Below are 27,186 nucleotides of genomic sequence, written 5' to 3'. Positions count from 1 at the left end.
ACCTGAGCAAGGTCACACACTGGCAAGGGTCAGAGCCAGGACTTGAACTCCATCAGCCCAGCCCCCAAAGGGATGCCCCTGGCCACTCCTTCTCCCTGCCCTTCCATGCAGCCCTATTTGCCCAGCTGGGTGGACCTGGGATCTGTGACCACCACCGCAGAGTGGATGCACAGCCCCCAGGCCCCTTCAGTCCCAGGCTGGCCTCTCAGCCTGGAAGAGCCTGGACAGGCTTTCCCGAGTGTCTGCTGTTTTCACACCCTCATCTCACTTGGTCCTGTGGAAAGCATGGCGGGTGCTATTCCCCATTCTGTCGTGGTGGACACCGAGGACATTGCTGGCACCCAGCTCCAAGCCCAGCGCTCTCTCATCCCTTCCCTGGACTGCTGCACCCTTGCTTAGACCACAGCTCAGGTGAGAAGCACCATTACTGGTTTCCAAACCAGCCAGGTCCAAGGAAGGGCTGTGGCCCTGTTCTAGGCTCAAAGCTAGGAAACACAGACACTTCTAAGACGGGCCCTGCGCCCTTACCTCACTGCCTGAGACCACCTGCTCAACTGTGTGGCCCGCCTGCACGCTGGGGACCCGGGGCAGGGACACAACAAGAGGGCAAGCAGTGAGGGCAGGGCGGAGGCTCCACCAGGAAGGGGGCTCCCAGGACCATCCCTGGGGCAGTGGGATGCAGGGGCAGAGCCCACTGGAGTCCACAGGCCCTGGTTCAAACCCCCACTGCAATGTGAGTGCAGTGCAGGCAGGGCCCGGCTCTGGGCCACTCCTCTCCATGCCACGGACAGAGGGCAGGCGGCACATGTCCCAGTCCAGGCATACCTTTGTATGTAAGCAGAAGGCAAAAGCACTGCTGATTAAGCTGATACGGTGCTCTCATCTTTCCATTCAAACTTACTAAAAACTTCTTTCAGGCTGATTTGGACAGGCTGTTAACATAAATGTTAACCTTGTGCCGTTCTGCACATACATCAAAAGACAACATCTATGAACAAGTGGGATAAGGAGGTATTTCCTAGGTTGTCACTTTTGGATCCAAGTCACTTTCCATGCAGAGGAGCCGGTATCCGAGTTTTTCTGAATCCCCGGGGGCTCTGTCAATATAGGATGTCCAGGAAGATGGTTCCCCTGCTGTTCCTGGAAGCTGCCACCCAGTTGCTTACTCCCAGCCTGTGCATGTCAACAGGCTCCTGGGCAGGCACCAACACTGCCTCCTGCTGGCGTGACTGGCCCGTCCCAGCTCCAGGGGTGTGGGCAGTGAAAAGCGTGCACCTCGGATGGACGCACCAAGAAAAGGTGGTTAGTGCTTGGTAAATGATTGACAGAATGAATGTATGAATGCAGAAATGACTAGGTGATGAGTGGGAATGTTGATTAACTGCCCTGAACCTAAGAGAAAAATGTTCCGTGGAACTTACTAATGGACGGAGTGATAGAAATTATTAGGCTTCACCCAGAGGTACTCAGCCGGGGCAGCTGTGCCCCCAGAAGACGCTTGTGCCAAGATAATGATGACAATGAATTATAACTATGCACACTGAGTACCTACCATACATCCATCATCTCACATAATCCTCCCCAGCAACTCTGAAAGGCAGCTACTCTTTTTTTTTAAAGATTTTATTTATTTATTTTTAGAGAGGGAATGGAGGGAGAAAGAGAGAGAGAGAGAAAAAAACATCAATGTGCAGTTGCTGGGGGTCATGGCCTGCAACCCAGGCATGTACCCTGAGTAGGAATCGAACCTGCAACGCTTTGGTTCGCAGCCCATGCTCAATCCACTGAGCTACGCCAGCCAGGGAAAGGCAGCTACTCTTATCACACCCATTTCACAGAGGAAAAAACTGAGGCTCAGACAAGGTAAGCACCTCGCTCAGGATTGGAACCCAGAGTGAGCAGTCTCTGCTCTCTCTGTCCCATCTCAGGGGCAGCCCACAGAAGTGGGGGCGAGCTTAGCCTGGTCCCCAGAGCCGTATGCAGGATGATACACTAGCAGTGTCCCCTCCCAGGCTTCAGGGACCTGAGGGATGTGCTTCGATGGGCCAGAGCTAGCAGAATAGCTGGGTCTCTGGAGCCCGAGCTGTGGGTAGGACGGACCTGGCTGGAATCCTGGCCCCGGCACCTACTGGCCATGTGATTTTGGGTGAGTCCTTTCAGATTTCTGACACTCGGTTTTCTCAACTGGGACCTGCACGGGGAGGGCAGGGCACACTCAGGTCTCTGCTGGCTGTAAATGCGTCCACTGTGCGTGGCCAGCCGTGGGTGGGGCGGGGTGGGGGGCAGTCCCTCAGACCCATGGGCCTCAGCCCTGATGAGCCTTGCTACTTGTTAGAACCCCCTCTCGGCCAGGAGCTACAGCCAATCCCAGGCCCAGGTCCCTTCTAGACCAGTGAGATTGACCCTCCAGGACACGTGGGGCACTGGGCATTTCATGGGTCACCCAAGCCGTGACTCCACTGAAATTACAGGCACAAATTCCACAGTGCGGCTGGTGCGTGGAATGAGCAGACATGAAGCCCACTCTCTGAAGGACAAAGCCTCCCCCGGGCATGGTGACAGATGCCCACTTTATGCACCTTTTACAGGAACCCCCTGTGACTCATGTTCCACAAAGAAAACAGTCAGACTTCCCGAGCAGTGTGAGCACACTGACGCTCAGAAGCGGCGCGCACACAGGGCCATCGATGTCCGCTTTAAACCGGGCTTGGCGTGCCTTTCCAGAGAGTGTGGACTGTGTGGGGAAGAGAGTGTGCGCATGGTTCGGGAGAGGTGTGGGGGCACAGCGGATGGGAGAGTGCTTGTTTTTAAAGTATGGGTGCTCACGTGTTGTCTCCACATTTGGAATTGAAAAGCTGGAATCCTGCCAAACAGTTAATGAATACCAGTCACCATGGCCCGTTTTGAAAGCGGGCTATGGGGGGGGGGATTGAGGCGGTTCCCCCACAAGCCTATGTAGGTGTGCAGGAGATGGGCTGGATCCGGCATCGACAGCCCTCCCCGCGGGCAGCCCTTCCCCAGCACGGAGGATGCCGGGAGCCTGAGACAGACTTGGCGCCCCTTCTGCCCAATGGGACAAACGCACAGACCATTTGCAGAATGAACATGTAGGCCCCTGGCGCCACAGCTGCTGAGAATTTCATTATATCAAGCACAGAGCCCTTCTGGGTGACTGCACAGGCTCCTGCCCCTGGGGCTGGCCCTGGCCCTGGTGGGACTCAGGCTGCCTCTAGGACCCCCATCCCACCCTGGGGTTGGCACCGAAGCTACCCTCTGCAGAACCTTGGCACCTCACCTTGTCTGACCCTCTCCCCTCCTGTCCCACTTCTCCGCCTGCTGCCAGTCTCTCCCAGGGACTGTCCCAGGACTTGGCTCTCGCCACACCCTCCTCCCAGGGTCTGCTTCCAAGGGCTCTGAACCAAAACAGTTCACATGGGGCCAGGAAGCAGCGCTGAGCTGAGACTCCAGCACCATCCACCCTCCCTTTCACCCTCAGGAGTCAGCGGCTTCAGCACACCCGATTGAAGGTCATCAGGTGGTAAAAACGACGAGTCACACGTGAATGGGTAAGTTCATTTTTATTTTATAAGGAGCGAATACATTTTGAGAGTATGGGTATATTTTGAGGCTCTGGGAGGGATGGGTAGACGCCTCCCATGGTCAGACCTATAAATAACAAAGCTGTAAATAACCAGACATGGAACTCAGGGTTAGGAAGGAGCCCTGTACTTTCTCGCCAGGCAGTGGCTTCTTCCCAGGGTCACATCTGCAGAGCTGCAGGGTCCCAGGAGACCCTGGGCATTTCCACGATGATGAAACAGGACCCGATGCTGGCCGGTGGCTCCCACAAAGTCACCCAGCCGCTCTGGGGTTGGGCTCCAGGTGTCCTGTCCAATAGCATCCCTAGGGTCCTGCTCTGCTGAGCTGGTGAAAGCCTTTTCAACAACTGTTTTCAAGTCTCAGCAGCACGTGAGGAATGTTCTTGCAGATCAGCTGAAAGGGGAGCGGAGAAGAGATGACTACGGGCCCCTGCCTGGGCGGGACAGGGAGCCACACTGCTGTGTCACCCCTTCCCCCGCCCACCAGGCACCAGAAAGACGCCAGTTTCTGCTAAGACTAAATTCTTAACTCACTGCAAAGTCTTGATGGGCACCATCTTATTTAGTTCCTAACAAATCCCTCCCATCATTTCCACTTTATAGGTGAGGAAACTGAGGCTGGGGAGTTGAGTCATTTGCCTATGTCACGTGGTGGGGGAGCAAGAACTTAAAGCCAGGTCTGGCCAGCTCCTAAAAGCCATGCTGCACTGCTTCCCATCAGCCCCCAGCACTTCCACTTTTAAGGTGCACAGTCCTGTGGTGGCTCAGACCCACTGTAAGGACGGTCCCTGTCATCAGCAGGTAATAGCCATATGCTGGCATCAATCCCCACTGGCCCTCCATTTTCCAGGAGGTCTCACACCTGAATATTCTGGAATCTGAAATGTGATGTTAGCTCATCAAGGGCATCCTGGCCTTGCTTTCAAGGGCTTTGGTTCCCCACAGGTTGACTTTCAGCTTTCACAGGGGAGGGTGGGAATTTGTTTTACCTGTGAAGACCCCTCCAGTTGCTGCAATCCTACAGCCTTTCTGTCCACCTGCTTGCACCTCACCTTGGACAGCATCTGAGAGCAGAGCCCGTGCCTCACCCACAACCTCCTCGGGTGCCAGCCTCCCCAGCCATCCTTCTGTTCCCACCGCAGTGGCTTCCCTGTGGTTCCTCCAAGCCAAGACAACTCCCGCACCAGGAGGTCTCTTAGTCCAGCTCCTGTTGCCTGTGTGCCTGTTCTCCAGGTCTTCCTATGGCAGCACCTCCTCATCTCAGATCCTGGCTCAGATGTCAGCCCATCACCCCAGCCTCCTGTGACCTCCATCTGACTCAGCTCCCAGCCCATGCGTTACTGGGCACCGCATCACCTGCTGTTCCCTTCACAGTTCTCTTTGCACTTGGTCACTTCCTGGCTGGCTTACCTGTTGCCTTGTTTGGTTTTCTACTAAAGGATGTAGGGTATGCAAACCCCACGGCAGCAGGACCCCTGTCTGCTCTATTCCCTGCCTTGCCCCCAGCACAACGTGGGCCTGCTGTAGACGCCATGGATGACTGCTGAGCATCTGAGTGCCTGGCACGTGCCTATCACCGAGCTGGTGCTTGGTAGTGTCATGTGACAGAGGGGAGGGACAGACTTCGTGGGAGAGTGGGCGACTTGTCTGCCCTTTCATGGATGCATTCGGACAAAGGAATGGGAAGGAGATGGAAAGGTAAGTTGTGACCTAGTCAAGTCTTTGGATTTAGGTCTAGCGGGTATAGAAACTTCCACTTCTGTCAACACAGAAAGGGCTCCAACATTCACTTTGAATTCACAAGGGAGTTTAAAATTCGGCCTATAGGGAAAGGCCCCCTCTCGGCCTCCCACTGGTCTGCTCTGTGATTAAAGCTACCCAGGATGCCTGGCTGCACCAAGTCACCCCTGCCGTTGACGCAGCACTCCTCCCACTTACCTGCTATCACTGCTTTATTGTACGTGCCTCCGTTGTCCTTTTCCATGCTCCCCCACGATCTTGTAGTTGCCCTCTGCAAGGAGAATGGGGCTGCGCTGGGGGTAGGTGCTCAAAGGCTCACCAGCTACTGCTAAGTCCAAACACCTTAGCCTGGCCCTGCCTCCCCTTCTCCCACAAGTGAGGTTGCCCAGCCCCTACCCGCGGTCTCTCCCCTCCTCTCACCATGCTCCACCATCTCTGGGTTCTGGCCCTGCCCACAATGCTGGCTTCACCTCCTGGCCTCTCCCCCTCGCTTGCTAGACACACCAGCTGCAGGGATGGCTTAGTTGCTTCCAACCTCTGGATTCTCACACTTGCTGTTGCTAAAAAGCCATGGGGGCTTATTGTTTGAATTTGCTGTTTGATATTAACTACATGATGGCGGGGAATGGGTCTGCCAGGTTCACAGATGTAGCCCTAACCTCCAGCATAGGGTGAGGAATAGAATGAAGAATGAAGAAGCACAGAATGCTTGATAAATGTTTAATCAAGACATGATAGATGGCTCGAATGATTAAATGAATTATTGAATGAATACATGGATGGATGAATGGATGGATAGATGGGTGGATGCATAATTGGATAAGTTATTAAATGGATGGATGATTGAATTATTGGATGGATGGATCAATGGATAATTGAATGAGATGATGGTGCAGCCGTATTTTTAAATTCTGTGAATGAAAGTAGGAGGGACTTAAACATCTCCAGCCTCAGACTCTGAGGTTTGGCATGAATCCATGTTTGCTGCATCCTCCTCTCGCCGTGCACCTCCCTGGCCTGCTGTCAGACAGCAGGGCTTCCACATTAGGCATCAAGTCTAGTCTCTGTTTCGTCTCCAATGAGACACCCCTGAGCTGCTGCCTCAGTCCCCGTCTCAGCCACCTGACTAGATGCCCCCACCCTCCCAGCCTGTAGCCCGAAATGGCCCCTGTCCTGCCAGGTGCCACTTGGAGGGCTGCCCAGGTAGGAGGAGAGGGTCTCAGAACAGGAGCGTCTCAGCGCCCCACCACCTCGACCCCAGCGTGCCATCTGGTGGCACAGAGGCGGCCAGGGAGAGTGCGGCCACGTCCCTTCTCAGCAGCTTCACAGTGCCGTTCTCACAGTGGTCCGTGAGATTTTATTTTTCTTTTTCACCAAGAAATGCTCGATGTCCTTTTTAGGACTCTGCAAAGAAAGAATGTTTTCTTCTCTTACCTGGATGTTCTTTCTTATCTCTGTGGTTTAGGAATGGCTTTTCTGGAAAAAAAAAAAACAAAAAGAGAGAGAGGATTAAATGCCTTTCAGGAATTTTATAAGGCCCAAACTAAAGAATTATTTGTGTTTTTCTTTCTTTCCTTTTTAAAAAAAGATTTATTTATTTATTTTTAGAGAGAAGGGAAGGGAGACAGAGAAACATCAATGTGTGGCTGCCTCTCCCGTGACCCCTACTGGGGACCTGGTCTGCAACCCAGGCATGTGCCCTGACTGGGAATCGAACTGGCAAATCTTTGGTTCACAGGCCGCACTCAATCCACTGAGCTACATCAGCCAGGGATGTTTGTGTTTTTCATTCTCATTCTATCAAGAATGTACAGTAGACTTTTTCCAGAGGCTCCATGACTTTGATATCACAGACGATCCAACACAGAAGCAGGTGAGAGAATCCAGTTCTCTCCTCTTAATTCATTCACAGAATTATAAAAATGTGAAACCATACCACTCTTCTCACTATTTTTTTGTATTGAAAAATAGTTATTTTTAAGAAAAATGCTATTTCTGTTTACTACATAATGAATTTATCATTGTCATTTTGATGAATTAATATATAAATATTTTAGTGTCTCAGCTTTAGTTTCTAATACGGTAAATATCACAGCCACACACAGAAGAGCTCTGTGGAGTCCTCAATATCTTTTTAGCATGAAGGGGTCCTGAGACCAAAAAGTTCGGGATCTACTATATTCTCAGATGAACTGGAAACAATTTTAGCATATCGTTCAGCAAATACCATTACAAAATATGTTCACATGGGGAGTAAATGGCTTTTATTTTTAAGAGAGAAAGAGAAGGGAGGGGGAAAGAGAGGGAGAGTAAAATGAACGTGAGAAAGAAACGTCGAGATACATCAATCAGTTGCCCCGACTGGGGACCGAACCTACAACCTAGGCATGTGTCCTACCAGGGAATCGAACCAGCAATCTTTCATTTTGCAGGATGCCACCCAACCAACTGAGTCACATCAATCAAGAATATTTTGGGGAGAGAGTCCTTTCAAAAGTAATGCAGCCATGTCATCACTGCAAACAACAAGTAACTGGAGAATGAATCTTCCCTCAACTGCTTTGCTGATTCCCTCTGAGCCTTAATTTTCTCATCTGGAAATGGACAAAAGGTCAGTATCTCTTAAGATATTGTGAAGTAGAACAAATAATCTCATTTACCACACATGTACACAAATATTAAGAGGAACTGTACAAAATTGCCATTTTTGTGTCTAAAAAGTGGTCGACTCTTGGTGATTTCATATGTCTCAATTTCTTCTCCCTGCTGATTGTCATTAACCCCACCTCTTCGCTCAGCCCCCCCCCCCCCAGCACTAGAACATTTGGGGGAGAGCAGAATCTGGCCAGAACACAATGTCTCATGCAGCAATGCCTACATCGGGTTGCTCACTCCTCCCCGTCAGCTCATCGGCCTTGCTTGGCAGCTGCGAGGTTAAACAATCACATTTATGCACCTGAACTCATATTGTGTTATAGGTCAGTTATATCTCAATTAAAAATCACCCTGTGCACAGCTGGGCATGTTGCTTCCTTTTGTTCTGGAGCCACCCTAAATGTCACCCGGGCATCCAGGACCAGCACTGACGCTCACTGTACGAGGCAGCAGAGGCCAAGGGGGCAACAGGCCAAGTTTTAGCGGTTTTTTTCCAGGCCAGAGACTCTGAAATATTCCCGCTCCCCCATCTCCTTGGGGGTGAGTTTCAGCCTGTAACTCGAGCTCAAGAGCTCAAGGCTATGTAATCTGCCTTTATTCTTCTCACGACACAGACGGCCACGTCACTTGTCAGAGGTGAGCATGGGGCCCACCTCCCACATCTCAGCCTTGGCTGCTCAGCCTCTGAGTGACTTGAACTCCTCAGAAAAAATGCACGGGTTCCCCGCCCCTGCTCTCCAACAAGTCAGGCTGACTGCACGGGTCAGTGTTCACTCTCCTCAGAGAAAGACTCGGCCCCTCGGAAGCCGGGCTCCAGGGTGACAGGCTGCGAAACCTACAGGGGCATCGGCCCACTCTGGAAGTCACCTCTCAGAGGAGACCAGCATCTTAGGTGTGGGCATGAGATCCGCAACTGATGCTCAAACAGTCCTCAAAAATAAACGTGGGGCTTTATATGGAGCGAGAATGGGGGTGGGGTGGGAAGAGGGAAACAGTGATAAAGCAAATGTGGCAATATTTTAACAATTGGTGAACGGGGTGGAGGGTCCGAGGCACTAGAGGGTGAGCCAGAGTAGGTTTGCAGGTGTGAGTACATGAGACAGAGTTCATTCTTGCATCATCATTAATGTATTAATGCATTTTTTCCCATAGGAACAACTGTAAACCTACTTTTGCCCCACCCTGTATGCTTTTCACTTTTCTGTTTGTCTAAAATTACTTAAAGTGTGTGGTTTAAAAAACACTTAGAGAAAAGGCCTCTTCCTGGTTTACCCAGGTCAAGAGTGCCCCACTCCTCCCCGAGACCTTTGCTTCAAGAAGCCATTGGAATTCAGGGTATTTCCGAACTCCCTATAAGTACCAACAATTCTTGCTGAGTGACAGCCCCCAGGCCTGGGACCAAGACTAGAAATGTCATTTACATTCTGTCTGCAAGGCCCAGGAAAGGCTCAGATCTTCCTGTGACAGGAGAGGACACACACACACACGGGCTTTGGAGCAGGTGGACAGGCTTGAAAATCCCACTCTGCTCCCTGCTAACTCGTGCACTCTCTGGGCCAGGTCTTAAACTCATGCCCCCCTTTCTGTGAGACAGAGAGAGAGAGAGAGAGAGACATGTGTGTTCCCTGAGGACCTATTACGTGTCAAGCACTTATCTAAGCACCTTACAAGTGCTCTCTCCTTCAAGCCTTGTAACTACCCCATGCAGCAGTTACTACGATGACCATCACCAGCTCCTTTTACAGGTGAATAAACTGAGATGAATAAATAAGAAAGGTTAAGCTGCCTGCCCAAAGACACCAGGGAAGAAAGCCGAGGATTTGAACCCATTTCAGTGGTTCTGTGCCTGCACTTTTGACTGTGATGCTGCCTTCTCGTTATACTTTCCTTTTCACAGGCTTGCGACAAAGCTTAAAGGCAGTGCCTCTGAGGCACCCAATCCACAGCAGGCGTCATTTAACTGATCTCTTTGCTTATTATCTCCATCCATGAAGCGGGTCTCATGTAACTAAGCTAGACCAGGAGACGAGAAAGGCAAAGAAGTTCCAGGCGTTTTCTGTTATAAAAATGACACTTCAGTCCCAAGGGCTCCTGACGCACCTGCAGCTCTCTTCTGGTAAAGGCTGTTTGCCCCTCTCTCCTGCGTGCTCCCACTGGCCCGGTTTCCCTCGGGACTTTGCACTGGCCAGACTGCATGCCCCGCCCACCCGAGGCTTGATTTGGTGTCAAACATTCTGCTCTGTGCTTGTGAAGCGACAGGCACGGCAGCTTGACCATTACAAGCCCATTTTACAAATAAGGGGAACGGGGCCTGGGAAGGTCCCATTTGGGACATGTGGCAGTGAGGGGCCGAGGGACCGCTGCAGTCCAGGCTGTCTGGTCGGAGAACCCGCTCATAACCCCAAATCACAGATGAAATGTAGGAGAAATCACAATTCTGCCTAACTGGTTCACATCCTTTCATAGGCAATTTTTCTTCAAACCTCAGAATTCCAGGGATCAGGATTCTCAAGACAATTCTACTGCCTCATAATTGTATTATTTGCAATGATAATGTTATAAAGGTGTAACTGATGTAATGCGTATGTTTTTCTTGAAACACTTCAGAGAAATACATTCTCAAGTCAGAGAAAAAAAAAGCTTTGGCAGACCAGGCACTCTGATGTGATCTTTCGGCCAATAGGGTCACTGTAATGGACCCTATGTGACCGAGGGTGCTGTCTGCGAACTCAGAGATGTAGACACGGGGACGGGGGCCCCGGAGCATGTGGATTCAAAGTCCCAAGCAGTTCACCTTTGGTAAGCTACCTTACATCTCCCTGAAGTTCCAGATGCTTTGCTTGCCGCACATTTCTTCCAAATTCACACCAAACCTCTCAACCTTAGGTCTTGTGTACGTTAAGGCGCACGTGGGTTTCAGGGACTATTATCAGTCCTTGCTCTTCCTTGCTGATGCCCTCACCCTTCTCAGGAAAGTTGTGCAAACTAGAGTGATGCTATCCAGGCCCCTCACTGATCCATTTATCGCCTTCTTCCCCAGAGACAAAGACTAATTAGGTCACATAGGATGGTCCTAGCAGGAATGAAGGTTAACATATCAAATATTTACTCAGGCCTCTGCATGTATGATTTAAATGAACCCCCATAACTGCAACAAGTGGCCCCATCTTACAGAGAAGGAACCTGCAGCTCAGAGACTGAAGCACTTGACCCCAAGGTCAGCCATCTAGGAGGCGGCAGAGCTGGGGTTGAAGGCCAGAGCCACGCACAGGTGAGGGGAAGGGTGGAAGATCCGAAAGTAGAGCAGGGCAGTAGGAGGACAGGAGGAGCCCTCGCCCAGGCGCAGGGGCTGCTGGTTTTCTCTGTGACATGCAGGGGGTTACAGGAGAGTGAGGCTGTGCCAGGGGCCAGGAACAGGGTTTGGACACCCATACTCACCTGCTTGCTGGCGCTGCTTGACACAGTGCCCGTGGTTGGGGATGCCCTTGGCCCTGTCACCCGGTAACACAATGTGGCACTCGTAGCCTGTGGGACAGAGGAGTGGCTCCACGCCGTCCGCTGTGGTGCTGCAGGGCTCTACTGTGGGAAGGACACAGTCCGGGTCTCAGGGGCGCCCTCCTTGAGACATGCGTGCACATTAGCCAGAGGGGCAACCTCACTTGTGCCCCCCATTCTGGGCTGTACCTTGGGTCTCAATCAGTGTCGTATATGCCCATGCATGTATGCACATACATGAGCACACACAGAGCAGCCCAAAGCCATGTGATTCCAAACATGCCCTTTCATGAATAGTGTCATGCATACATATGTGTTCACCCACGCACCCTGAAACACATATTCATGTTTACAGTCACCTATGTACACACATTCACACACAAAATTCCTGACATACACACAGGCTCTTACACACATTTTCACTACCCCACAACTCTTAACACATATATACACTGCACATACAGCCACCCACACACAAGTTCACATGCACACAAATCCTTCACACATACACATACACACTTACAGTTACACACATACAAACACAGATGCACAAATATTCAGATATACACGGCCACACAGTTTCTTGCACGGCTGCACACAGTCTCACACACAGAAGTGTGCAGAATCACAAGCACGGCTACACATATGCAAGTGTACGCACTTGAACCCTTAGAGCTCTCCAGGCCCCGGGCTGGCGCGTGGTACCTTTCAGGGACTGCTCTCCTCCCGCCCGGAGGAAGCCTCCTCATCAGGAAGCAGCAAACCCCTTATTACAATTTTAGGGATCTACACCGGCCCAGGCCCCCTCCCTCTCAATTCTCTACCAGGAAGGAGTCCCCCTTCCCAGGGACAGTCAAGCCCCACCATTTCCCTTCTCCGTTGGGGTGCGGGAGGACCCAAGAGGTCTGAGTGCTTGGGGACAGTCAGCCAGCTGGAGCAGGAGCAGCCCCGTTATTGGTATTCTGGTGGCAGCCCGAGAAGGAGGGATCCTGGCTCTGACGCCAGGTCTGGGCTTATCCTGTGGGTACCTTGAGACACCTCCTTAGGGCCATCCAGGAGCCAGCCGTTGCCACCAAGCCACAGGGGTTTCGGCTCCACCAGCCAATCTACAACTAACAAAATAATACATGGTTAAATTGAGGCCCTCCTCAGGGGTCTGAGAAGTGCCCCAGCCCCAGCCTCTGGGAATGGGGGAGCCCACATTTCATGGCAAAACACAGAGTCTCCCTGGGGGAGAAACACCTCATTCCCCAGCATACATTTGCCCTTTCTTTTAGTAATAGACCTTTGAGTTTTGACTGGCCACTGGGTGGCCAAGCTGAAGACTACATTTCCCAGCCTCACTTGTAACTAGGTGTGTCCCTGTGACTGAGTTCTGGCCAATGGAATGTGAGCAGAAGTGATGATGTAACTTCTGGACTTGTTCTTGCATTGATGCTGGTTTTCTCCCCTCCCATGTGCACTCTCTCTCCCTCTTCCAGGCGGGGAACCACTTTGACCATGTGGAGGGACAGGATGGAGGGAACCCAGGTCCCTGCCTGGCTGTGGATCAGAGCCACCTGGCTGCCATGGACCATCTTCCTACGTCTGGCCTATTATTAACTGAGGGAGAAGTAAATGCCCAGTAGCTTGGATGTCTGGGTTTAAGGGTCGTTTTGTTACAGGAGCACAACTTGTTCTATAACCAATACATTTTTAACCAGAAGAGTGACCCACTCAGTAGACTGGAAGGTTTTCAAAAACCCAAAGCAGGGGTTGAAAGCCCGAGTGCCCCCAGAGGTGGACAGGTAACCGGAAGGAGAAAAACAGGCCAGGCAGGACAAACAGGTGTGGCAAACCGCAGGGTGTTTCTGCCCCCGATGCTCAGCTGCTGGTCCGCTCTGGCCAGCCCTTCCCGCTGTGTCCAGAGTGGACTTGCGTTATAAACTATAAATCTGTGTTTTAACAGACATAAATATTCTGGTTTTTAGACGTTAGCAACAAATTTAAAAATTTTAAGCACTTCCGAGATCAACTAAAACTGGTCTAAAATTACAGCTGTTTGCAGCCCCTGCTCTAGCCTGAATCAGAAAGGGGCAACAATAAAGAGGTACACATGCTGTCGGGCTCTTTGAAAGAACAGGACGGACATCGGGGAAAGTGCTGGTCAGCTTTTTCTTCAAAGGAGCGCAAGACGATTGCTCACAGTGTGGAGACTGAAACAACAGAGGAACAAGTCAACAGTTTCCAGTTTCCAGACCAGAGGGATGACACGATGAGATTCCGCAGCCACTGTTATTCATCTTCTGGGTTTTCCTTCCTTCCCGCACACGAAAAAAAATGTTTTCAGCAGGAAATGCATTACTGCTCTTTGTATTCTTCTTTGCATCAGTCAAAGGCTTCTAAGCAGCAGTGAAATGTATGCATTTTGCTCTATGTTTTGGAATCCTGAAACTTGGTTAAGGCCTCCTATCAATTTGCAGACTCTTAAAGGCCTGGAAGCCCATGATCTCGCCTCTCTTTCCATCCCTAGAACTTCCTGGGATCTCCTGCTAAGCAAACTCCCCGCACCCCCCTCCTTATGTCAAGATTTGCTTCTGACAATAGCCTCTGTGCACGCTGGGAGTGGAGCAGTGTGTGTGAGCCTCTTAGAACAGGGCCTGGTGTGTTTCAAATCCTCTGGTTCTCACCTCGAAGCGGTTTTGTCCTCTGTGGAACATTTAGCAAAGTCTAGAGATATTTTTGGTTGCCACAGCGCAAGGTGTGGGAAGTACCCGGCATCACATGAATAGAGGCCAGGAAGGCTGCTAAACACCCTAGGGTGCCCGGGTCAGCCTCTCTACCCTGCCACCACCTCAATTAGAATTACTATCCCCAAATGCCAAGAGTGCCAGGGGTGAGAAACCTTGTGTTAAATATTATTAATACAGTTGTTATTATGACTGACTAATGGCTCTTCCTGCTGGCCAGTGAAATCTAGTCATTTTATTATTTTACGAATCATTGATTCATTGAATCGCTTTCAGGGGTCTAGAGACTGTTTTACGTGGTGGGGATACAGGAGTGAATGAAATAGACCAAATTCTCCTTATGGGGCTGACCTTCAAGGGTGGGAAGCAGTCCTCAAACAAACAAATAAAACAATATTCCAGACTGGGCTACAAAGAAAACTTAGGCAGGGTAAGGGGGTAAGGAATGGCTGGAGGAAGGATTGTCATTTTGAGAGGGAGCTCTTCCCTGAGGAAGTGACCACCTGTGGACAAAGACCGGAAGGAGATGAGGAAGTGAGCTGTGCGGGTGTCTGGGGGAAGGAAGTTTAGGCAGTGAGGGACCCCACATATGGGCCCAGGTGCTGGAGATCGGACCCACATCCCTGCACTCAGGGCTTAAGGAAGACTGGATGGAAACTCTAACTCTGTCTGCTGTGTAACGCTGGGCAAGTGACACACCTTCTCTGAGCTTCAATGTCGAACTGTCAAATAGGGCTGATAACAGTCTCTTCACCCGCTGGACTGTGTGAGCGGAAAACGAGGTGATGTGTGGAAAGGCCACCAGGAATGTCATGGACGGTTGCATAGCTCATGCACAGCTGAAAAGCCTCTGGCCTAGGCGAAGTGAGTGACGCTAGAGTCCCCGCGCCCTGTGGCAGGCAGTCCAGAGGAATGGGCAGCTTTCTCACTTGCACCCTGGAGGGAAGCACCGTTATGCGCTTCCTCCACCAGGAGGGGGCAGTGTGCTGTCTTTCAGGGCCTTGTAGGAGTCTCTGGGCAGGGAGTGCCCATCCAGTCTCTGAACAAGAGGCAGAGCTCAAAGGCACGGGAGACTGTAATTATGAACAGCATTAAGGGTGCTGAGTCCCCTGTCATCGCTGTGACCTCACTCCAAAGAAAACAAAGTAGCTGCTCTTACTTTGGCCTCAGGAGGAGGGGTTGCGGCCACCTTTGCAGAGCCACCCTGGTGATTAAGGCCCTTGGAAACCTCAGGAACGGTCCACACAGGCTGCTATTGTCTAAGGCTCAGCCGGGCAGAACTGAGGAGGAGGAAACTTTGCTGCCCTTATCCAAACTACTGAGGGACACTTTTGCTCCACCCAGAAGGAGGTAGCTGTCCAGCCACCCCCCCCCGCCCCCCACACCCAGCCCTGCACCACACAGTGCTCCCCAAGGACTTCTTTCCGTCCCTTCCTAAACCTTCTCTCCAGAGGGATCTAAACTTTCTCCTTTCAAAGATGAACCCCTGAGAACTGTTTCTCCCAAAAGGATTCGCATTCAGATTACACACGTGATTATCTGCTCCCAGCCCGGACGGGGCCTTAGCGTTTCTGAATGCTCATACTCGAGTGAGCTGCACATTCTCATTTCAGTCATTTTATAGGCGGGGGACCTAAGGAGGTGACCAGCTAGATGGCAGATTTGAACCCAGCAGTCTGCATCCCCCTGCCTCTCTGGGCACCCCTATCTGGACTGCGACGGTCCCAGGTTTCCATCTCAAATGCCCCCAAGGCCAGGCATCACGAGTGAAGGGGACCTGGTGGGGTCTGTGGAGAACCAGGGAGCACCACTGGCATTGAGGGGCCCGTGCGGCTCCAGGAAAAGGTGGCCCAGGGAACGCCATCCAATATTTTAAGAACAGCCAGAAATCTGGGTTTTTATGAGACATCTCCCCCATCTTCACAAGAGGGGAGTGCAGTTTTTCTAGACTAGAGTTCTCTGAGGGCAGTGGCCTTGCGCACATCCAACGGGACGCTTGCTCAATGAGCCAAAATTTCCCATTTCACAGGTGGACTGGTCCAGGTGGCCCAACGTTAAGCCCATCTGCGTTCCTCCCAGCCGGACCTCCTTTGGGCAGTGCAGGCCACTTCACCGGAGTCCGGCCACCCTCGGGTCCCGCCATGCCTGCCACCACCCCATTACCCTGGCCCCCGCAGTGCCTACCTGGCGGGGGCGGCACCACCTCCAGGCAGGTGTAGGCGCAGCCATTGTAGCAGCAGCGTTGGTCCCCCGAGCACTCTAAGTCGGCCCGGCAGCGGGCCACCTGACAGGCCCCAGGGGGCAGCGAGCGCGGGGGCGGCGGGCAGCTGTCCTCGGCCGACTGCCCCGGCCCTTCCTCTTCCTGGGCCTGCCGAGAGAGGGCAGCGTCAATGGAGTCCGGCGGAGGCCACAGCCCGCGGGACCCGCGCTGGATGCCAGCGCTGCTTGCAGCTTTGAAAGGAGGGCCAGTTGCTGGGTCTCTGAGCCTTGGAGTAAATGCAACAGAAGCCGCCTCAGCGGGCTGCTCTGAGGATCAACAGATATTGTTTCCCTTTGCGATGGCCCCCAACGGAAATGACTGCAAGCCCATCGACAGCAAAACAAATAAACGAAACGTGAACGGTTTTTGTGTTAAGCGTATATCCTGATATATACACATACATATCACATGTGTTTTATACATATATAACAGGCTATAGATGTGTCTGTATGTATATATAATGTGCATGTGTGTGCACACATGTATTTATTTATATATATATATCTTATAATCCATGTGGAAGCTTTGAGAATTTACAAATCATACATAGAATGGATAAATTTGCACAACTTGGATAAATCTCACAAACACAATATTGAGCAAAACCTCCCCCCACAGCTCACAAGAGAACACACAGTTTGTTTATATTTTTAGTTCAAAAAGAGGCAAAACTGTTGTCTGGTGAGAGAAGCGAGAACAGTGGCCACTTGGGGGTGGTGGCTGGGAGGGGTGGGGGGGTTCCTGGGGGCTGGCCCTCTTCTGCTTCTTGCTGATTCACTTTGTGCAGATTCATGGAGCTCTACACACAATTTTTTGAGCTTTTGGTATTATGTTTCAAAAAAAGTTAATGAGACACAGTACTTAACATACAGGACATACAGGCACATAACCAATAACATAAACATGTCAGAGGGGAGACTGGGAGAGTGTGTCACACCAGGCAACCCACTCCGGGTCCCTCTGACACCAGACCCCACCCATGCCAGGAACAGTGTTCTGCTTCTGGATCTGAAAGTGGGGTGTGTGGGAGGCAGGTCTCACACAACCCTGTGCACGCACACGCACGCACCCACGCAGTTAGGTATAGAATAGACTCTTCCGGAAGAAACACCCCGGCTTGCCCTGCCTCCTGGCCTATGACTAAATGGCTCCCGCCATCTAAATTCCTGTTTACAACAAAAGAAAAAAGCAAACAAAATAGAACCAGAGACATTGAAATTAAGAACAATCTAACAACAGCCAGAGGGGAGGGGGGAGGGGACAGTGGGGAGAAGGGTTTTCAGGAACTACTGTAAAGGACGCATGGACAAAACCAAGGGGGAGGGTGGAAGCAAGGGAGGGAGGTGGGTTTGGCTGGGGTGGGGAGAAAATGCCGACAACTGTAATTGAACAACAATAAAGTAATTTATGGAAAATAAATAAATAAATAAATTCCTATTTACAACTGCTCTCCCCCCTACACACATTTCAAATAAATAATGCCGGTCTGCAGACTGGAGTAATATGTAGCCATCAAAACTTGCCCTGAAACTGCTCATGAAAGATCACCAAGATATTGAGGTTTGTGAAGAAATTAAGGTAAAGAACAATTTGTTTCCTACGCGCCGAACTACATTTTCAAATATACATATACACATATATAATATGGATATATTTGTATGGGTCTAGGATATTTTTTGGAAGCAGGTACAAGAACACAAGAAACTGTATGAGAACGCACAATCCTTGCTTTTGGAGGCAAGAATTAGGTGGGAAAAAAAGGAATTAGGTTGTTAAGCCAAGGGAGGTTTCTCCCCATTGTTCACTATTTTTGTTTTCTATACATAACTATCACAAAAGAGTGTGTGTGTGTATATATGTATATATGTATATACACACACATACATATATAAAGTGTGTGTATACACAATATATATATTTTTGCCATGCACACTTTTTTCAATTTCAAGAAGACAAACATTTTTTAAAGCTGTAGAAGCACTTACAAAGAATTTGTAATGACAGGAAAAGCACATGATATGTTAGGGGGAAAAAAGGAAAAGGCAAGATACAAAATGGCATATGCCATCTATTCTTAACTGTAAAGAGGCAAGTTCAAGAATGCTTGAACACCCTTCCCGCGCAGCTATTGCGGTGGCTGCAAACTCCATGCGCTGCTCCCAAAGCCCTGTAGAGGGCGTGAGATCACCGAGAATAGGTCCCCAGCGGGCGCCTCTCCGTACTGATGCAATCCCTAGGACTTTGAGTTTTAAAACTTCCTCCAAGGGACCGCCCCACCCCCCAGCAAAGGATCAGAGGGAGAGCAAGAGAGGAAAGAAAGCTATGAGCAAGTAGGGAGGAGAACGGTCTAGGCGGGGTGGGTCTCCTGGCCCCCACCCCAACTTCACGCAGAAAACTTATTTTTTCTCCCTTACATAGGCCGTTTAATTTGTGAAAAGTACAAACGAACACAAATCCATCATTTGCAGATAAGAAAAGGAAAATTTCCGGAGATTGGTGGTTCTTCCCCCAAACAGGGGGCAGATGGGAGCACAGAATTTCAGAGCCCTGGTTCAGCCTGTTCACTGTCCCCTGTTCCGTCTGGTCTCCCTGACTCCAAGTGCCGCCATAAACAATTTCCAAGCTGCAAGCAGAGGACATAATTCTACATCATTAGCTCCTGTTCATTTTCTTCAGAATTAACGACATTGGACTCACGTTGGGGCCCCAGCGTTTTAGTCCTAATTGAATGAGGCAGCTGCCCCGGCCTCCTTCGGAGGGTGATGGGAATGCCCGTGCGTGGTCGGGAGGAGGTGGCTGGCTTTTCCGCCTGGCCTGCTTGTACACCTCGTTTATGAAATTTAACGAAACCTGGAGATCAGAAGTGAAAGGCTTTTCACCCTCTTCCGAAGCCTCCGTGCAGTGAGTCCCTAATGGCACCCCGACAGGGCGCGTGTAGAGAGACCCATTGTAGATGTGCCGCTGCTCCCCCAGGAGAGGAGAGTTCGTTGTTTCTCGGAATTGGAAGAGAACAAAAGCGACAAGCGCCTTGGAAGTCAAATCTCCCTGAGTTATTTAGCTGGTGCCCTGGCAGTGGTAGGTGGTGGCCGGTGATAAAGCACTGCTTTCCCTGAGGGGCGCAGATGAAAGTGCGGAAGGTTTCGGAAAATAGTCCGGGTCCTGCAAGGTGGTATGCAAAGAAGATCCTGAACAAAGGATGTGTCCTGGAGTTCCGAGCAAGAATGGACTTTTTACAAAGATTTTATTTCCTTATATTTAGAGAGAGAAGAAGGGAGGGAGAAAGAGAGGGGAAGAAACATTGATGTGCGTGAGAGAAATATCAACAGGCTGCCTCTCGGACACGCCTGCCGGGGACCAAACCCGAAACCCAGGCGTGAGCCCTGACTGGGAGTCCAACCAGTGACCTTTTGCTCTGTGGGACAACACCCAACCACCTGAGCCACACTGGTCATGGTGAAAGAATGGACTTTTGTCAAAGAAACAAGTAGATCACCCTGGATGGCTTCCCAGACCAGGGGGGAGGGTGGGTGTCGAAGGGTTAAAGGCCAAAATCCTTGGCCTAAAGATCAAATCTGAGCTGCCCCAACCCCTCCATGTCTGTCCTCTCTCCCACCACTCTCCCCCTTGCTCATTGCTGTCCAGTGTTCTGGCCTCGCTGAGGTCCCTGGGACACGATAAGACTAGTCCCACAGATGGGCTTTGCAGGGCTGTGCCTCTCATCCAGATACCCTCATGGTTCCGGCCTTTATCTCCAAACCCCTGGTTACCGTGGGAACACTGTGTTTGACAGACTCATTAGTTTCAAGATTTTCATCCCCTACATCATGCTGTCTTTAGGCCCTTGGTTTTGTCCCCACCGTATCTTAGGCACCGACACTCTCTGCAGCCCTAGCCAGCCCACGCCTCCACCGCCACTCAGTCGAAAAGAAAATAAGAACAGGTCAAATCCCTCTGAGAATGAGGCAGCTCACTCCAGACTGACAACACCCTTCACGAAAAACCCTGAGCAACCCATGAATTTCATCCGCTATTTCCACGCCTGCTCAGGGCTTGTAGGGCAGCTCTGTGTCCAGGCAGCTGCTGGACATACACCTATGGCGCCGCTCAGACAGGAGCTTCTCAGCGCTGCATGCCTTGCTTGGACAAAAATGACCCTCTCAAGGTTATGTATCGGCCTGGTGGTTATTCTCCGCTCCTCGGGAAGAGAGTCTTGGAGATCTCTGTGGATTTGCAAAGCCCTTCTGCTGCTATTAGGTGAGCAGGTTAGGAAAGTGTCCGTTCTGGCTCCTTCAGTAGGAAGCCCAATTCTGCTAGTCTGAGTCTGATTCCACTGAAGCAAACAGCCTGATGTCTAACCGAAGTGTGCACATAAATAACAGCATACCTGTACCCTGGAACACCACAGAAGCTTTTGAAAAGGGGACACATATTCACCATATATTGCTCAATGAAAAACGTAAGGTATAAAACAGTAAGAATAAACCAGACACAATTCCACGTACTGTATGACTCCACTTACATGCAATGCTCTGACTAGACACATCTGTAGAGACAGAAAGCAGAGGGGTGGTGGCCAGGGGCTGGGGGGTGGGGAGTGGGGAGTGATTGCTTCATGGGTTTGGGGTTTCCTCGGGGATGAGGGAAGTGTCTTGGAACTCGATAGAAGTGGTGGTTGTGCAATACTGCAGAAGTACTAAATGCCACTGAATTGTTCACTCTAAAATGGCTATGTGAATTTTATCTTAATAAAAAAATTCTTTAGACAATACGAATAAAATCTCAAGAAAAAAATGTGTGTGTGGAAAAAAGTGTGGGGATGCTTCATAAATACATCTAGGCAGACATACCCCAAAATGTCAACAGAGCTATGTCTTCGAGGAAGAATTTAAATTATTTTTCCTTTCTTATAACAGTCTGTCTGAATTTTTTTTACAATAAACATCATTTTCATAATCAGGAAAACAATTGAAGTAGTTTCCATTTAAGGAGAAAGAATCCAATCTCCAGACCTCTCTCAGTGTACCCAACTCTCTCCCTCAGCCCTCCCCACCCCATTCATCCTGCTAGCAAAACTTTCCCTGTCTTTGGAATGTTCCAGCAACTTAACAATCAGACCAATAAAAGTGGACCCCAGGATTTGTTTGCTCAGTGCAGGAAGAAAGCCAATTTTCCTCTAAGCATTAATCGCTCTTCCTTTGGAATTTGGACGTCAAAGCTCTAAAAATATGTCTCTCCCAAGAGCAGAGGACACAGAGGTCAGTGTGCATTGATGAATGCCATTTCCTGATGCCCTGGGACCTCGGCACTGGGCTCTGAGGGCAGAATTTGGTGCATGGCTAATGGGACTTCCTCCGAGAGGAGCTCAAAACTGGGGTCTCATGCTGGTGACAGCCCCACAACAGTGCAAGCCGGGAGCAGGGCTGCAGACCACCGATTCTTTGACTGGGGTCCACTGAGCACAGCTATGCTCCTGGAAGTCTTCTAGAATTTCTGGTCCCTTCTACCCCGTTCTGGAAGATTTTATTCACTCATTTAATGGGGAAAGCATAGTTCCCAGGCTGACTACGTGCCAGGCACTGGGCTGGGTACAAGGAGAGCTGAGCTGAACCAGATGACATTGTCCTTGCATTCACGTGCCTCGGCTCCTTGACAAGTGACAGACACCAAACCCTCACACAGATAAAGCAAAGTAATTTTTTTGTCATCTGCAAAAGTAGTTCATGAAGAACTAAATCAAACCACAGTAAAGAAACAAATCATGGAGATAATGGTAATGGAATTAAACGCTATGAAGGAGAAGTGAGGATGTTATGAAAACGTTTAAGCAAACTCTAAACATGGACCAGCACTGCAAGGACCAAGGTGGAGCTGTTGGGACTCAGGAAATGAGAAGAGTGGAGGGAACGTGGGTTTAGCTCCAGGCCATCGCCTCTCCCACTCTCGCAACTTCACAAAAAATGAAAGAGAGGCACTTGAGCCCACAGAAATAACAAGGGCGGCAGAGGAATGCCAGTTTTGCACGGGCTGCCAGCTCCTGCAGGCTGTCGTGCTCACCAAAAGACGCAGCTCTGGGCAGACTACATGCGTGAGCAGGACGTTCCCCGAGATCCTGGCTGCTGCAGCCCCTCGCTGTCCCCTCCACTGGGCAGGCACCCCCGAGTAGTGTGCAAACTGCACAGACACTTCCTGAGGCCCTGGATGGGAGCTTAGAGGGCAAAACAGACCCGTGGCCACAGCAATGTGCCGGGATCGTTGGGCCATGCAGCCCCCAGGCTGACATGACAATGGCAATGGGCCCCGCCTGGCAGATGTGCTGAGAGGGTCCTGAGAGCTCTTGGCCTGGTGCACAGGATCTGCTCAGGAAAGACTTGTTCTTGTGAGTTTCACTGAATGCCAGGGAAGAGAAGACCCAAACCCCAGCTCCCCGCAACTGACCCTGAGCTCCCAGGGTCAGGGCTCACTGGGCTATTTACAAACATTCCGCTTCTGTCTTATCTAGCCTCGTAAATATTTGGTTCTGCTTTTTGCTTTGTTTTAAACAGCGCAGATGTGGAGAGGGTGGCTCTCTGCCAGGCACGGAGCTGCAGGCTCTCCAGGGCTTCTCACCGGACTGCAGAGCAGTCGCTCCAATGCTGCAGATGAGGAAACTGAGGCTCAGAGAGGAGAAGCCTTCTCCTTACAAGCCTCCCATAGGGGTCCCATGGGAACTGAAGGCAGTGTCGTCCTCGCTGGCACTGTTCCTGAGTCCCTGGGCTGTAACATACGGGCATTCAGGGAGTTCCTCAGGGCCTGCTGCCCACTCTGCCGAGGGGCGGGGCTTTGGGAAAGAGGACGGCCAAGGGGTGGTCAGTGTTGACCACCAGCTCTCAGGCACTGCCTTTGCCAGTGTCCGTGGGCTGAAGCTCCCACTGTGGCTGGTTTCCAGCTGCCAACGGGAGGGTGCCAAATAAGGAGATGCAGTAGCTCTTCAATAACTATTTCCACCACACAGACACCACCAACATAAGGAATCTTGAGAGAAGAGTGAAATGAGTATGGAGTAAAACAGTTCTAACGAGTACTTCTTTTTAAAAATTTGAATCACATAATTAGACATTTATATGATTTAATTTTACTGAGGGCTCCGTTTAACTCTCCGAGTGGGTCCACTCTGGCTTCAGCGAGTTACTGGACCCCTGGCCTCACCCCACCCTGACTTGCCCCACAACCCTCAAGGGCCCAGGGCTCTGACTCAGCTTGGGGTGAGGGCTGTGGGGGCCACATGAGAAAGTCCTGTGTTTGAGTGTATAGGGCTCGCTTCCTAGGATTCCTAGATTCCCTGCCGAACATTTGCAGGAAAGTTAGAGTCAGAACTAAAAGGGCCCTGGAAGCCATCTGGTCCTCTGCCTTCACTTCCCAGGTAACAACCCGAGGCCCAGAGAGGGTGGCAAGTAGCCCAAGACTGCACAGCTTTTCAGAGACGCTGCTGAGATGAATTCTTGGGCCCTGGCCCCCTGCTTGGCCTCCTTATCCTCTGAGCCACAAGTCAGCAGCCTGTCTTTCCCGAGGGGCTTCCTCTGAGGCAGGTTCTTGGCACAAACCCCGCCTGGTCTCAGCACTGGGGAGGGACGCCAATGCTGTCAATAACCAGGGAGACTTCCAGCCCAGCGAGGGGCACACTGGAAGGGCTTGCATTTGACAGAGGGTGGCTAGGAACAATTCTGCTTCTGAAGCCCACCCAGGCCTGTGTTTTTAAAGAGACGGCCCCCATCCCCTGTGCTCATTGTCCCCAGCTGCCACCCCCAGCCTTGACATTCCTCCCAGTGAGATGTCGCAGTGTCTGCTCCTGTGACACCTGACACCCCGGGACAAGGTGGACTTAAGACCAGATGATGTGTTGGAAATCTCTTTGCGGTCCCAAGTGCTAAATGCCTGGGAGGACGAAATCGTCCTGTTGGGCCAGCAAAGAGCATGGGGCAGTCAAACCCGAGAAGGCCTCTCCCCCTCCTTGCACACACAAGTCCTCTCCTGTAGTGAGCACAGCCCCCCTCTCCAGGGGCTCCGAGGCGCACCGTTTCTGCCTCCACTCCTCAGTCCACATGGAGTTCCAGGAAGAAGTTCCAGGAATGCCATTCTGGCTAGGGTCTCACCTCCTCCAGGAAGCCTTCTGTGACTATACCATCTCATGTGAGCTCTCCCAGCTCTAAACACCCTTCCATTCTTTTACTCACTACTACTACTCTTTTCCACTCCCAATGGCCTCCTGCCTGACCTGTGCAATGTGAGCCCTGGAGGATGACATTAGCCTCAATGCAGTTTCATGTACTCCACTGTGCCTGTGCTCATTAAACAGCTCCTCTTCCACGTCTCTATCTGGCAAACTCCTATTCATCCTCCAAAGCCCCAGGTTAAATGCCTCCAACCCTGGAAAACTCTCCCTGACTCCCCTGGGACACAGCAGCACAGGTTCTTCTGTGCTTCCATTGCATTTGCCCATAATTTCCTCACAACAATGCACTGGATGCCAACTTAATGACAGGTACCTGGCAAGGCACCAGGAACACTGTGCTAAATGAGACAGAATCAGGCTGTACCTTGAGGAACCTCTGTTCCACCTGGGGAGGCAAGCATCCCGACTTCACAGTTATTTAATTAAACATCATCCAGATGCACTGATCACTTGCCATTCACTAAGAACCTCATGCATATGGTCATTTAATGCCCACACATATGCAGAGAGTGCTGGTGTTATCTCCTTGAACCTTCTATGCCTCCGTGCTCCCGAGGCAGGGGCACAGTCCTCCCCACTCCTGCCCTCTCCCCCAGGCCCCTTCCTGCTTTATTTCTCCTGTCAGCACTTGTCACCAAACACACTAGGTTTTCCTTTTATTTCTCACTTGTTCTCAGTCTCTCCGACCACAATGTGAATTCCTGAAGACAGGGATCTGACGTCTGTGTCCCCACAGACAGTGCCTGGTAAACAGTGGTGATCAAACACACTTATTGAAGGAAACATCATCCTGTCATTTTCAAATGAGCAGATGAGGTCACTGGTGCTCCGAGAGGCCAAACGCCGGGCCTGATGTCACATAGCTGGTGCGCAGCAGAGCCAGAGCTCAAACCAGACCCCTGGCGGCAGACACTGGCTGTGACAGAGACCAGCCCTTTGTGCTGCCCTCGCCTATCACCTGGCTGCCTCTCCTGCTCCACTGTGCCCCCCTCCGGGGTGGGAGCTGGTGTCTCCATCTTGTACCCTGTGGACCCGCCACAGTGCCAGGCCCAGAACGGTGCCCAGTAAAAGCTTACTGAATAAGAAAGGAACTGCATGAATGCATAGTTACATTTCAGAAACCTTTGGTTATTGACTTTGAGACAAAGCACTCATTGCTGAGTCCAAGACTCAAGTGCTCTTTTGTCAGGAGAAAGTACACTCTGGGAGGCAAAAGCACTTCCCAGTCCCCTTGCACATGTTTGGTGTTCTCTTTGCTTCTCTGCTTACAGACAAGGAGTCCTTCAAAGGCATGAGTTCTATCTGCCCACCCCCCGACTTTGACACTCACAGGTAAAGAAAGACACCCACCCCTGCCTGCACGTGGGGGTTGCTTCCAGAACATACAGTGTCTGGGGACAGCTCATCTTTTCCCACCCTCCCCAGCACGGCATTCACGGCACTTACGTGGGACTTCTTAGGCAGCCTTGAATGCAATGCCCGTTTCCAGATATTCTTGGCAGAAGTGGCTTCAAGGAGAAGCGGCAGAAAGCACAGAATCCAGATGACCTTCCTTCTGCTGCTGCCCATCCTGCAGCTGGTAGAAGGGGTTTCTTCCCAGATGTTCAGAAAAGAAGGGCCCTCTCCCCAGGTGGGTCCTGTGAAGGGGGAGCAGAAGTGTGCATACTCTGCTAGCCTGTCTTAGCTCCGTTTAACAGGGTCCCTCGGATCATGTGTCCATGCCCAGCACACGCCCCCACCTCCAACCCCACCCTCAGTGGTGGCCGGCCCCCCTGGCTATTTTTAGTTTGCCCTATTAACATCTGGCCCCAGAGATTCCAACCAGGCAGTGGTCAGCTGGCCGGCAGCAGGAGGAGGCACCTCCGGCTTGCTTGGAGACGTGGCTGGGAGCGGTCCTGTCACACTGGGATAATGAGCACTTCCTTGCTTGTAGGCTGGGGCGGTCTGTTCCAGAGGAGGTACGCTGGCTGCACAGCTGGGAGGGCTGCGGTGGGTGGGGGTGGGCACACAGGGGAACCAGCCCAGTAGGATGGGTGGGGATTCCAGCTGCTGCCTCATCCAAATTTCGAGCTGGGCTGACAAACTCTGTCTGCCCACAAAAGCTTCTTAGGAAGACACTGCTGAACGGGGGCTGGCTGAGCGTGTGGCCTTGGGGAGAGGACTCGCCCCCTCCAAACCTGGGGTCCTCCTCTCTGATTTGGGCATGTGGACAGTTCCTCATGTGGACATGTGTGTTTCTTGGGAGAGTTCAACAAAACTGTGTGCGTGAAGTGTTTCACGTATATCATCAGTGTTTTATAATGTCAATGTGTGTGTGTTTTACACAGAGATCAGTATTTCACAAACTTCATAGTCCATCACCTGTTCACAGCAAGCCCAAGACAGTACTGTTTTGATGTCCGGTTCCCAGGTGGGGAGACAGAGGAATACCAGCGTGGGGTCAGGCAGCTGGTAGCAGAGCCGATGCTCAACCCCACACCTGTCCAACTGCTGTGACAC

The 27,186-nt window shown here is 51.2% G+C and overlaps 1 protein-coding gene across 2 annotated transcripts; it reads right to left on the bottom strand.

The window, feature by feature from the left end:
• Window positions 1-3,555: 3,555 nt before the first annotated feature.
• WFDC1 (WAP four-disulfide core domain 1) lies at window positions 3,556-26,923 on the bottom strand. 2 transcript variants are annotated; one of them, XM_036012284.1, is made up of 8 exons: window positions 26,548-26,923; window positions 26,125-26,324; window positions 16,403-16,586; window positions 12,518-12,601; window positions 11,433-11,573; window positions 6,774-6,815; window positions 5,538-5,610; window positions 3,556-3,993 (listed from the first exon to the last, which is right to left on the bottom strand). In XM_036012284.1, the coding sequence occupies exons 1-7, from the start codon at window positions 26,906-26,908 to the stop codon at window positions 5,552-5,554; spliced, it is 1,071 nt and encodes a 356-aa protein (XP_035868177.1). In that variant the 5' UTR covers window positions 26,909-26,923; the 3' UTR covers window positions 3,556-3,993; window positions 5,538-5,551. The 2 variants fall into 2 exon arrangements, with proteins under 2 accessions (XP_035868177.1, XP_035868178.1); XM_036012285.1 differs by having other exon boundaries at window positions 26,134-26,324.
• Window positions 26,924-27,186: the final 263 nt, after the last annotated feature.

The sequence above is a fragment of the Phyllostomus discolor genome, chromosome 12 (genome assembly GCF_004126475.2).
Source record: "Phyllostomus discolor isolate MPI-MPIP mPhyDis1 chromosome 12, mPhyDis1.pri.v3, whole genome shotgun sequence".
NCBI lineage: Eukaryota > Metazoa > Chordata > Mammalia > Chiroptera > Phyllostomidae > Phyllostomus > Phyllostomus discolor.
This window is presented reverse-complemented; position numbering and strand designations above follow the sequence as displayed.

Bases quoted from the DNA above. Each gene is read 5' to 3' on its own strand.
- WFDC1 (XM_036012284.1), bottom strand. From the start codon at position 26,908: ATGAGGAACTGTCCACATGCCCAAATCAGAGAGGAGGACCCCAGGTTT. The intron at 12,602-16,402 runs GTAGGCACTGCG...TTATTTTGTTAG, and splicing joins GGTGGTGCCGCCCCCGCCAG to TTGTAGATTGGCTGGTGGAG. The intron at 5,611-6,773 runs GTAAGAGAAGAA...TTCTCCTTGCAG, and splicing joins AGATAAGAAAGAACATCCAG to AGGGCAACTACAAGATCGTG.